Genomic DNA, 12,530 nt, shown 5'->3' with positions numbered 1-12,530 from the left:
GAACCACATTGCTTTCCTGTTACAATTCAGCTATTTTTCCATTGTGATTCTATGAGAGATATAAAGTCTGTATTTTTACTGCCAGGCATTTTTTTTAAAATAGCAAAAATATACATTTTACATATAGAAGGAAGTTTTTATTATGGGTATTCAGATTTTTTTTCTATTATATAATTTGTACTTATCAAGTGGCTATTTTGGTACCAAAACACATATATACATAAATACAACCATTAAAAACCACTGTTTCTCTAAAAATAAGATTTTTAAAATTTTGTCAAGAACACAACATAACTATAGTTATACTGTATTTTATACTTTAAAAGCTGTGTCTATTGAAAGACACCTGGATTTATGACTTCAATATTATTTGCTGGATTGTTCTTAAACAATGCAGGAGAAATGGATGCAATGATTCTGAAAACAAGCGAGCCGAGATTACAACAGGTGGAGGAATATTTATGAAAGAAAACTTTTCCTTGGGTGTTGAATTCACACTTTTTGTTTGCTTTCTGGAGATACATTTTGTTCATCTACCAATTTCCCACCAAGTTCTAAGTTATGGGGTACAGCAGGGTTCATAAAGTTAAAACTGTAGACAATTCTTTGCCTTCATAAGGCGACTAGTGTGGTCCAGGAGCTCCATTCTGAGAGTGCCCACCCCCATCCCCTGGCCTCTGATCTGCATATGGTTTATATCTTCACCATCCTCTAATGTCCAAGATGTGAAATCCTCAGTGATAGGACAATGGCGTGTCCTAGTCAGATTTTATGTATTGTCTGGACTGTGGTCTTTTAAGACAACCTACCTGGGTACAATATATGCCCCACCATTTAAACTGATTTGACTCGGAAAAATATTTAGTTTCTCCGTTTGCAAAGTGGATTATTAAATTATTTACCTTTGTAATTTTTTTTATAACTCAAATGAACTAAATCATATAAAATATTTATAAAGATGCCAATTATGTTGTTTGGCAGACATTGACTTTTTATTATTCTTGTGTCCGTTATTATCATAAAATCAATATGTATGAAATATTCGTCTCTTGCTCCTCTGCCAAATTCTAGGCTTTGTTAACTCATTCCAGACAATGAGGATGAGATATGAATATAGCAAACCAAACGAGAGTGACAGAGTTCATCTTCCTGGGGTTTTCTGGCGTGCTGTATCTGCGGCTTGTGTTATTTGTGATGTTTCTCACTGTATATCTGCTCTCCCTCATGGGAAACACCGTCATCATTTTCATCGTTCTGATGGACTCCATCTCCAAACACCCATGCACATTTTCTTAGGAAATCTGTCCTTCCTAGAGATCTGGTACACCACAGCCACAGTGCCTAAGTTGCTGGCCACCTGTGTCTCACAGGTTGTCACCATCTCTGTTTCTGGTTGTGTGGCCCAATATGACTTCTTTTTCTCTATGAGAGCTACGGAGTGCATCCTGCTGGCTGTGATGGCCTATGACCGGTACCTGGCCATCTGCAGCCCTCTGAGGTCCTCATTCCTCATGAGTCTTCCCGTGTGCCTGCGGTTTGCAGCTGGATCTTGGATTGGGGGCTTCGTTGCCCCCCTCCTACCTACCATACTCATCTCTTACCTAGACTTTTGTGGACCCCAGAAGATCAATCATTTCTTCTGTGACTCAGACCCAATTTTTAAACTCTCTTGCTCAGATACATTCTTGGTGGAGGCCTTGGGCTATACGTTTAGTTCTGTTGTGATTCTAAGTTCTTTTCTTCTCACCATGTCCTCCTATGGGCACATCGTGGTCACAATCATCAGGCTGTCCTCCCGGGAAGCACGGAAGAAAACTTTCTCCACCTGCGCGTCCCACCTCACCGTGGTCACCATCTACTATGGCACCATTATCTTTGCCTATGTTCGCCCTCCTGCCAAGTACAACTTCACCACGGGTAAAGCAGTCTCGGTGATCTACTGTGTGGTCACCCCATTGGTAAACCCTCTGGTATACACCCTAAGAAATAAAGATGTGAAGAAAGCTTTCAGAAAAGTTCTAACAAGAAAGACATTGCTCTTGGCCAAAAGTACGCAGGAGATTTGAGAGATTAACTAAAATAAGCAGTTCAGAATGGATTCTCAAACCACATTTGCAAATGGTAAGTGTTGAAAATGTTAGTATTGAATGGATACCACCCAATATGAACATCTCTGCACTTCACATTTTGGTTTGAATTCTACTGAAATAGGTACTCTGTAACTACTGTGTTCAAGAAAGACTCAGTGCAGTATCATAGTGATAAAGAGATAAACGACACAAATTTCCTACCCACAAGGCATTTACAATGGGAAAATTGACTGATTTTTGTCCCAAACCAACAGTTCACTTCACATTTTTTATAATTTACCCCTTAATCGTAACCATCAGCCAACAGTTTTTTTCTGTTATATAAAGCGGTATTACTACATCTAGTAGACAGACTGTTATGAATGTATTGCTTTGTACTGCAAAATAATGTAATACATACTTAAAGTACATAGGGTGAGCCAGGCAATGTTATTAAGCATGGGTGTTGATTTAATTACAAATATACACATAATTGGAGAATTTCATTAGAAAAATATCAGGAAGATATTAGCTAATTAAAGTTTTTCTAAATAATATTACAAAATTTCAAAATATTGGCAGAGGTAACAAGGTTAATAAGGAGAAGGGAAAAAAAAAAACTTAGAACCAGACTACACAAGAATGGAACATCTCACATGGTGAAAAAAAATCTTATATTCTTACAGAATATTCAAGCAGACAATAATTTGAGCATAAACTTATACAATTCAGCTGGAGGGGGAGAAAAAAAGTGGTAGAAAATAGGTTTTCTATTATTATGGCCACCTTTCTATGTTAATGAAGAAGCTTTGTAATTTTTAATTATTTCAGCACCTTTTAGTAACCAAGAGATGACAAGATTGTTAGAAGAAATAAATTCTATCAAAGCTTTTTAAGATGGTGTTGTCTACCTGATTGCCTCTGAAAGTCTTGCTCTCCAGAGTGTGGTCAGTGGACTAGAAACTGGAATAATCTGAGAGCTTGCTGAAAATGCAAATCTAACCTCAGCCTATTAAATGAGATTATGCCATAGTTGACTGATAATTCAGATTAAATCACTAGAAACTCTACTTTAGGCAACCAAGATTTTTAAAAGTCTTTTTTTTAATGACAGTAGTATCAACAGTTTCTTGCACATGCCAATGCTTGACATTTTTCTTAGTTTCAATTTTGGCATACCGTTTTCTGTATATATTAAAACCATAGTTTTTTTTTAAAAAAATTTTTCCTGAATGCCTAATTAATTTTTCTTTTTAAACCCAGTGCGTTGTCACGGACCAAAATTACCTGTTCGTGTAAATGAAAAATGTACATCACATTTCTTTTTAACATTTCTTTTTTCATCTGAAAAGCAATATACAAACTCTCACAATAATAGGGAAACATTCTGTATCTTCACACAGGTATTTCTGTATATTATTCTGCAAGGGAGGAAAAAAGTCATTCCACCCTCTTAAGATCTGTGGTTAAGCCTAAGTGTTAAACTAACAGAAGGTAGATTCATAGGATAAAAGCATATACATTTTTGTTTCATTTTTTTACTTGCAGATAGATGTCCTCAAATGAAAACAAATGTAAAAGAAAGCATGTTGCTCATCGTGCAGTTCTACAAGGATTAAGTTGTTAGCTACTGTGTTTGCTGAAGACACTGCACCCTGAGAGGGATTCAGGATGAAAAGCAGGATGAGGAACTTTGTGTTTTGGAAAAAACAGGCTCTTAGTTAGCTGTTTAATCTTATGAAGAATTTTAATAAACCCAGATTCTTGCATTATCCCATACATAGAAAAACAGCAAAATAATTAACTGAGGTATCTATTCCTTGTGAGTCACATTTTTTCCCCAAGATATATGCCTAACTGCATGTATCCCCTAGGGAAATAAAAATCGTACATACTGGCTTCTCCCCATCTCTTCAGAGGAGATTTCTCAGAGCTGCTGAGAGGCTACGTCCCAAGCTACAGCCCTTAATAAGACCTTGAATAAAACTTCAATTGACAACTCTTATGTTGTTCATTTTTATTTAAGTAAACAGAAACTAGAAGAACTTATTGGGTCCAAAAGTTGATATAACTTTGTAACAAATGATGATAAATTGTGGGGATGTGACAAGACAAAGATGTTTGGGCTAGGGACACTAAATTATAGGAGAGTAAGAAATAAATGGAGAAACTAAAGGACAGTAAAAGTTATTTTAGTAGATTTTTTTTTTTTCACAGATTCATTTTGGTGTCAATGATCAGCCTTCAGTGATAAGAATGACATTCTCCTCCTGGGTCATGGTGGGCACCTTCCAGTAGGAAGTATTATGACCTGCTTTTACGTAGAAAAGGGAAATCATGGAGCCCTTCCTACATCTGCTGTTTCTCAAGTGCTTTCTGCTCAAAATAGTCACTTACGCCACAGCAACATATTTTGGGGTGGCATGTTCTTAAACCCTCACAACTGAAGACAGATTCTCTTATTCTATTAATGGCAGTAATCTTTCCAAATCCAATTTCTTGGCACAGAATGTATATCTAAATCTTCCTTGATTCATCACACCACTTATCCCAAAACACTAACTGACTTTTTAAAATTTATTTATTTGTTTATTTGTTTATTTATTTATTTATTTATTTATTTATTTATTTTTGTGGCTAGGACAAGCCAGGAGCTGTGGGTGGTTTGCGTTATTCATAAAGGGAAAAACTGTTACTGCAAATACAATTGAAAGATATATATAAAAGGTTACCTATTCCATTTATTCATCTTCATCCCATTTTTACACTTTCATAAACACTTTGTACTTACTTTCAAAAACAGCAATAAAGTTGGTTTCATTGGAAAAGAGCAAACTTGATACTATGTATCACATTTCCTCTTGGCAGATTTGTATTAAAGCTGATTATCATATAATAAGAATTTATGATGCTGGTGATCTTTATAAAACAGTGTAACGGTATAAAGCAAAAGGGAAATATGAGCAACTTTTAGATAACCCACGAGAAAAGTTGAAATGGAAGTAAAATAATATTTCATTTTATTTTGATTATAAAACTCGAAGAGTATTTGATAAAATTTCACAGAATGTAAAAGAGATAGGAGATATTTTCATGAAGAGAACAGCATTTACTTACAATTTGTTCTCTAAATCTTGACAATACACTTATACATGTAATTTGATGAACCAAAATGACAATATATATAAAGATAATTTTTATAAGTATTTAAGCAACTTCCTAACTTAGAAAAGTATTTGTAAACATCTTTTTGTTTGCTTGAACCTTCTTCTGTGTGGTGTAAATTTGCTAAGATAAATGTTACCATTTATATTTTGAATATTGTTTGTGTTTACATGTTCCTTTAAAATACTATGTACTGAATTCTATGTAAAATACCTACTTGCTATCTCATTATTTCCTTGAGAAAAGAGGCTTGAAGTATGGACCTTTAAATGTAGAAAACTGAAGTCAACATTATTTCAACCAAACTCAAGAGAAAAAAAGAACTGTATTGTACAGTGACTCTTCATTATGTAAGCTGGGGAGTCTGGCACCTTAGAACTTTCCCTGCCATCCCCTAATCCATCACAATTCACAGTCAATCCATCAAAATTCTCGTTTTTTTGCTACCAAATTCTTTCAAATGCATCAACATATTTTCGTCTCTTTAGACAATATCAGAATGTAAGCTGCACATGTCCATTTTTAGATACCACAGTGATGCCCTTCAAAGATCTGAGCCCCTTCCCTTGAGATAACATCCAATGATGCCCACACACCACAATCAGAGTGGACATTTTACACTGTCCAACACAACATGTTTCTTTCCTTCCTACAATAGATTAGTCTATTCATCCTGATTTAAGAATATAAAATAAATCACTCATTCTGAGCTAGAAACATTGTATGGATTGGCACTCTCTTATCTTCTTGTTCCTTCTCTTGTCAAAGCATTACTAGACCGTCTTATCACCACATCACCATGTACTCGCCGTGCACTTTCCCCCACATGTGTGGCAGGTTTTACTCACTCAACTGGACTCTCCCTCTCGCAGCAATCATGCTGCTTTTTCTTCAGGATCTCCCCTAAGACACCACTTTCCTAGGGTAAAGTCCATCACTGAACTCACTGGAAATATTCAAGGCTCTATAAGTCACCTTCTCCCAATCACCAGGCACCTTTCACTCAAACTTTGCTCAGTTACAACTTAATTTATATGATTATAAGATCATGACATTGAATTCATGTAATTTTATTCTTCTTCTAAGAATGACTTATGGGTCTTAAAGTCCAAAACTATAAAAGGTAAACATTTAGAAACTACAAGACTTCATTTTTTTCTATCTGCTGCATTTTTCTTTGCTTATATAGATGAACAATTTCTTGTATACAAATTCAGTGCTTACTTAGCATTTTCTGGATATTCTTTGTAGGTGGATTGAGACAGGGGCATATTAAGTAAATGGAAATTTACAATATTTCCTATACAAAAATCAACTATAATATGTACAATGTATTGTGGCTTCTTTTCAATTTATAATTAACTATCTTGAAGTATGGTTGATGTCAAGATTCAGAAGGCTTTTTATTTATTATTCTATGTGCATAGGATATTTTATATTTTTAAAATTCCCCTAATATTAGACATTCTTTCTAGCCTTCATACCTTGTGATATGTTTCCCTAAGTGACAATTAAGTGAATATCTCCTTAAAAGACAAGTGATATGTTTAGGAAATTTGAGGGATCAATATAAATAGCTCAGAACTTATATGGAAAATTTATTCATAAGAAAGAGCCCCAATATTATACAATGAGGAAGGAATGGTCTATTCAATAAATGGTTTTGGAAAAATTGGACAACCATATGCAAAAATTCACCTTACACACATATTAACTTAAAATGGATCAAAGACTTAAACATAAGGCCTGAAACCATAAAGCAACAAGAAGGCATCAGTTTCTTGACATTAGACTTGGTGAAGATTTTTTGGATCTGACACCAAGTGCAATAGCAATAAAACCAAAAATAAATATGGTAGACTGTAGCCAACTACAAAGCTTTTCCCAGGAAAAGGAACCATCCACAAAATAAAAGGACAACCTACAAAATGAGAGACAATATTTGCAAATGATATATCTAATAAGGAGTTAATACCAAAAATATGTTAAGAATTCACACAACTCATTAAAAACCAAAAAAAAAAAAAAAGAAAGAAAGAAACAATTAATAAATCTTATTGAAAATAAGCACTGGGGTTAAATAAATATGTTTCTAAAGAAAACATACAAATGTCCAATGGGTACATGAGAAGAGGTTCGACATCAATAATCAACTGGAAAATGAAAGTCAAAACCACATTGGCGTATCATTTCACATCCATTAGAATGTCTGTCGTCAGAAAGACAAGAGATTAAAAGTGTCCGCAAGGATGTGGAAAAAAAGGAACTCTTGGACATTGATAGTAGGAATATAAATTGGTGCAGCCACTCTAGAAAGTGGGATGAAGATTTCTCAAAAAAATAAAAAATAGAACTACTATACAATCTAGCAATTTCACATACTATCTGAAGAAAACAAGATCTCCATCTCAGATGCACTACCATATTTTTTTGCAGCATTATTTACAATTGCCAAAGCATGGAAACAACCAGTAGCCTATGTGTCTTCCAATGGATGAATGGATAAAGAGAATGTTATATATACATATAATATTATATATAATATTATTCAGCCATAAAAGAAGGAAATTTTGTCAATTATGGAACATGGGTGACATATGAGGACATTATGATAAATAAAACAAGTCAACCAGAGAAAGACAAATGCTGTATATACCACTTGTATGTAAAATCTCAGCCAAATTTACAGACACGAAAAACAGATTAGTGGTTGCCAGAAGAGAGAGTAAGGTGTTTACAAAATGGGTGAAGGCAGTCAAGGGGTACAAACTTACAGTTATAAGCTAAATGAGTTTTGAGATAGAATGTACAACGCTGTGTGACTACTGTTAACAATATAGTATTCTATATTTGAAAGTCTCTAGGACAGTAAATCTTAAGACTTCTCATTAAAAGAAAAAATATTTGTAACTATATGAGCTGATGTATGTTAACTAAATATGTAGCAATCATTTTAATATACAAAAGTATAAAATTATTATTTGGTACACCTACATTAATACAATGTTATGTCAATTAGATAGCAATAAATCATGAATACAAAATTAATTCAAGAGGGAAAATATAAATTAAAAAAGAAAGTCTAGAATTGAAAAATACAAAAATTGAAAAATTCACTAGTGGAGTTCAACAGCAGACTCTAACGGGAAGGAGAAAAAATCAGAGAACTTGCAGACAGACCATTTAAAATTATTAAATAGTATAAAAGAAGAAAAAATAACAAAAATTAAAGTCTGTAAGGCATATGATTTATCATCTAGTGAACCAATATATGCATTTTGTATGTCCCAAAAAGAGGAGAGTTAAAAAGGGGCAGGAAGGTTTTTTTCAAGTTATACTGGTCCAAAATCTCTCAAAATTGGGATAAGAAATATACATACAAATCTAATAGGATGCATTGCTGTTGAACAATGCATAAAAACTTATTCTGGAATACATGTTCTAAATTGTTAACTACATTTCTAGACAAAAAGTAAAAAAAAAAAAACTATTTGAATAATTTCTAAATTTCTACTTATTTGTCTGTAAAGTGGATTTGAAATATTTCTACAGATTTCCAATCACAGAGCTACAAATAACTTCCAAATACTGACTGGGGGCAGATAACTAATAATATAAAGAAGCAATATTAAAATGCTGATATAAATGAAAATATAAAGGAGGAATGTTAAAACAGTTTGGGGCTCTTAAAATTAATATCTATATTTTTTAATGTGCATCTTATATAAAAATCATTTGAAAATTATAAGGGAAAATATTTTACCAAATACAATATGTGCAATGTGTATCGTCAATAGTCAAAGATTTCTTACAAAAGTACAAGAAAATAAACTAATTCTCAAAGAGAAAGATGGGAAAGAACATGGAGAGAAATTTTTCAAATTAAATTATACACACAAAACATTAAAAGGAAAAATATATTAAAATTCAGTAATAGTAGCAGTGGTAGTTGTTCTATACATCATCAATTTTCATGAATGAAAAGTAAAAATAAAATCAAAATAGTAACTTTGGAATCTAGTTAAAATGCAGTGAGACAGACACATTTATACCTGTGGCATTTTCAACTGAAATATGTCACATGACATGATGATATTCTGGGAGTTTCCACTTTTAATATGTAACAGTCAATTAAAAGTACTCACATTCAGTAGCCTGAATATTATATTTTTATGCAGCAATCCTAAATCTTAACAGGAATACAAATAAAAATGTTATACATGAAAAATTATTTGGACATTTATTCATAAGAACAATAAATATAGTCTCTAATCATAAGAGTAGGTTGACGATAGTGGAATTTTGATGTATTGTTAGACTACTTCCTACATTACACAGTGAAACATATTTTTTCAAGAAATGTTATCAAGTTATAATGATACGCATGACATTGAAAATATAGGTTAAATTAAATAATTTTCTTTGTATACTGGTAATGGGATTATTTTGTTGAAAGAAAAAATAAACATTTGTATAAAATAAGTATACCAGAATTACTATGGTGGTGGTTGGAAGGAAGGTCTGAGCTCATGCTGAGGAAATGCAATAATGAATAGAAAAGATATTTACTTCAATAATGAACAGAAAAGATATCAGGTGATGAATTCAAAGCTCAGTATTAATGTGCAAATATTTAAAGGAAATGAAAGACCTTTCAAAACAGTATACAGTATTTGTAGTTAAATATAGTACATGATTTATCAGTATAGAGCTTTAGGTTGTTAATGTGATTGTTGATTTTTTTCCCTCAGTACCAGTTATAAAAATGACTAAGGTCTGCCTGGCCAGAACTCTAAAATCCCAGAAATCCTTTATGAAAGATAACTTAGTGAATATTAATCCTATGCAAACTAACTCAAAAAATCATCCTAGATGTAAATATATGCTATGGTGCGATCATTCACCTATAGACAAGAGAACTGATTTCATGGTGTGTTAGTTTGTTTAAACCTTTGTGTCACCAAGTTTTACAATGGATCGCAGACCAAGCTACATATCCATACTGAGTTCTGCTCCATTTAGCATGTAAAAGCGAAGTGATGTTTGGAAAGCAGAGACAGTGAAACAGATATCTGGGAGAAGAGCGTTCCAGCCACAGGAAGTGTCGAGGACAAGGTGTGCCTGAGGAAGGAGCACTGGGGACATGAGATTTGAGTGACGGGGGCAGAATTCAGAGCAGAAGCGCTGATGGTGGGAAACACTGGACAGAACTAGGACTGACCTACACTTGCGGTGACATGGGGAGCCATCAGTACAGATTCTATACTTAAATGCATGTCTAGGTTAAAGTGAAGGAAGGCAAGGGAGGAAGCTGATGCACAAGGTCTGGGACTGTAGCAAAATTTTAATGACCGTTAAATGGATTGTGACCTATTTTAATTTGTAACAAGTATCGATTCTTAGATATAATTTGAGAAAAGAGAGAAAAGTATAACTCATTGGCTTAGTTATTTTAGGTGGCTGAAAGAAAAAGCAATTGAATTAAAAATTACACCAAGCAACACCCAGAAGAACTAGAGGGATAAAGAAACCAAAAACAGAAAATATTTGAGTGCAAGACTGGAAGAGACTAAAATTGTAAATAAAATAATTTTAAATGCTTATGTATGGATATAAAAGTGTCATATAAGAAAAACAAATAGGAAAACGCAGTGTTTTTGCATATGTATTTTTTTCCTGGGGTCTCCTTTTAAAATGCTCAGAAATACAATGTTTTTAAAAGTCATTACATTAAAATGACAGTGCAGAGAAAGGAAAATGATAAAACTAAAGGAAGACATTGTAGTATAAGGGCAGCAACAAGTTTAAGCCAGTTCCATTCACTAGAGCAAGGCTGAATAGCCAAGTTCAACATTTTGATCCAAAGATTCAGTGGTGTTAGTTTCCGCACCAAGGTTATCATGAAAAAAAAAAAGTAAAAGTAAGGTGTTTGGGGTGTAGGAAATGTAGTATCTAAGTAGTGTCAATGAAAATTCAACTAACAATCAAGAAGAAAAAAAAGGAACTTTATTCAAGTCAAACTAAGCATTTTAACCTAGGAGGCAGACTGTCAGGAAGCTCTGAGAAATGTCCTGCCTGTCAGACTTCAAAGACCCAGTCATGACATTTTCAAGACAAAGGATCACACATCAAAATGACATGCTTATACTTTACATAAAGCTCACCAAGAATACATAGTCCAAATAAACGTGAACAAACCGAGCAGCAAGAGGCCATGAACCCCTTCAGAGTTGGGAAAGAATGTTGTCTTTTTAAGAAGTTACACTGTTAGCATTGGAAGAAAGGAAAAAATAAAATAAAATCTTATCTTTGAGGAGTTCTGAAGTCCTAAACACAAAGAGAGAATTTTATGTCTAACTTTTCTTATCCTGATTTTTAAATATAAATTTTATTTTAGCATTCCCCCTCTTTTGATTATTAACGTTTCAATAAAAAGTAGAATCAGCAAGTTGATTTCCTTTAGTGTCCACAGTGTCATGTTTGGAATGTCCTGATGTTTTAATAATTGCTAACTGTTTTGGCAGTTGTGTGACAATGACTAACGCTGCAACCTGTTTTCCATTTTTAATAGATTCTTCTGAATAGGTTCAAAAACCTCATTGTTTTCATTGCACTCCAAAGTTGTGAGCCACTCCAGAGACATAGCAACCGTCAGTATAAATATTATCTGTTCTTTAGCTAGTTGGCAAGCTCGATGAAGGCAATTAATTTGCCTTGTTGTGCTGACTTTGTTTCTGGTGACTAAGAGATTTTAACTATGTCCATGGTGGATATTATTGCACATCCAGATCAGTAACATCCCTGCTCATCCCTGAAGTAGGACCCAGTGTAAATCCAATTATATCAGCCTTATCAATAGAGGCTTTTTGTAAGTCATTTCTGAGGGCAAGAAGATAATCTGTTAACAAAATGCAGTCATGATTGTTTTCTTCCTGTGATTCTGGAAGCAAAGTTGCAACTTATGGTTATTATGTCAAACCAAGGTGATATTAAATACAGAAAGCAGCAACGCTTCATAAGAAGTTAGTCGGCTTAACAGAATTGTGCTGAGTGTGGTGAGAGTTTCGAAGAGACTTAACTGAGTGTGGAACATAAATAGTTAAAGAAGCCTTTATTACTGTTTCTTCAGTAATCTTACGTAAGGGAGCCATTACTGAAATAGCCTTTATGCAAAGTGGAAGACTTTTGCTATGGAATCTAATTTAGTTTTGGAGCATAAAGCAAGTTATCCCCACGCATTTTTGTAGAAGCATAAGAATAAGACAATAGCTGTCTATAAAAGAAAAAAAAATACTT

General features: G+C 33.6%; 1 protein-coding gene across 1 annotated transcript; it reads left to right on the top strand.

Annotated features, from left to right (window-relative positions):
• The first annotated feature begins 1,107 nt into the window (after nucleotides 1-1,107).
• On the top strand, nucleotides 1,108-2,066 carry LOC105068166 (olfactory receptor 11L1-like). Its single transcript, XM_010953959.1, is given in 2 exon segments — nucleotides 1,108-1,264; nucleotides 1,267-2,066. Coding segments are annotated over 2 exon segments (957 nt in total).
• Nucleotides 2,067-12,530: the final 10,464 nt, after the last annotated feature.

Source organism: Camelus bactrianus, chromosome 3 (assembly GCF_048773025.1).
Source record: "Camelus bactrianus isolate YW-2024 breed Bactrian camel chromosome 3, ASM4877302v1, whole genome shotgun sequence".
In the NCBI taxonomy this organism is placed as follows: Eukaryota; Metazoa; Chordata; class Mammalia; order Artiodactyla; family Camelidae; genus Camelus; species Camelus bactrianus.
Note: the sequence above shows the minus strand (reverse complement) of the source record. Positions and strands in the feature narration are given on the sequence as shown.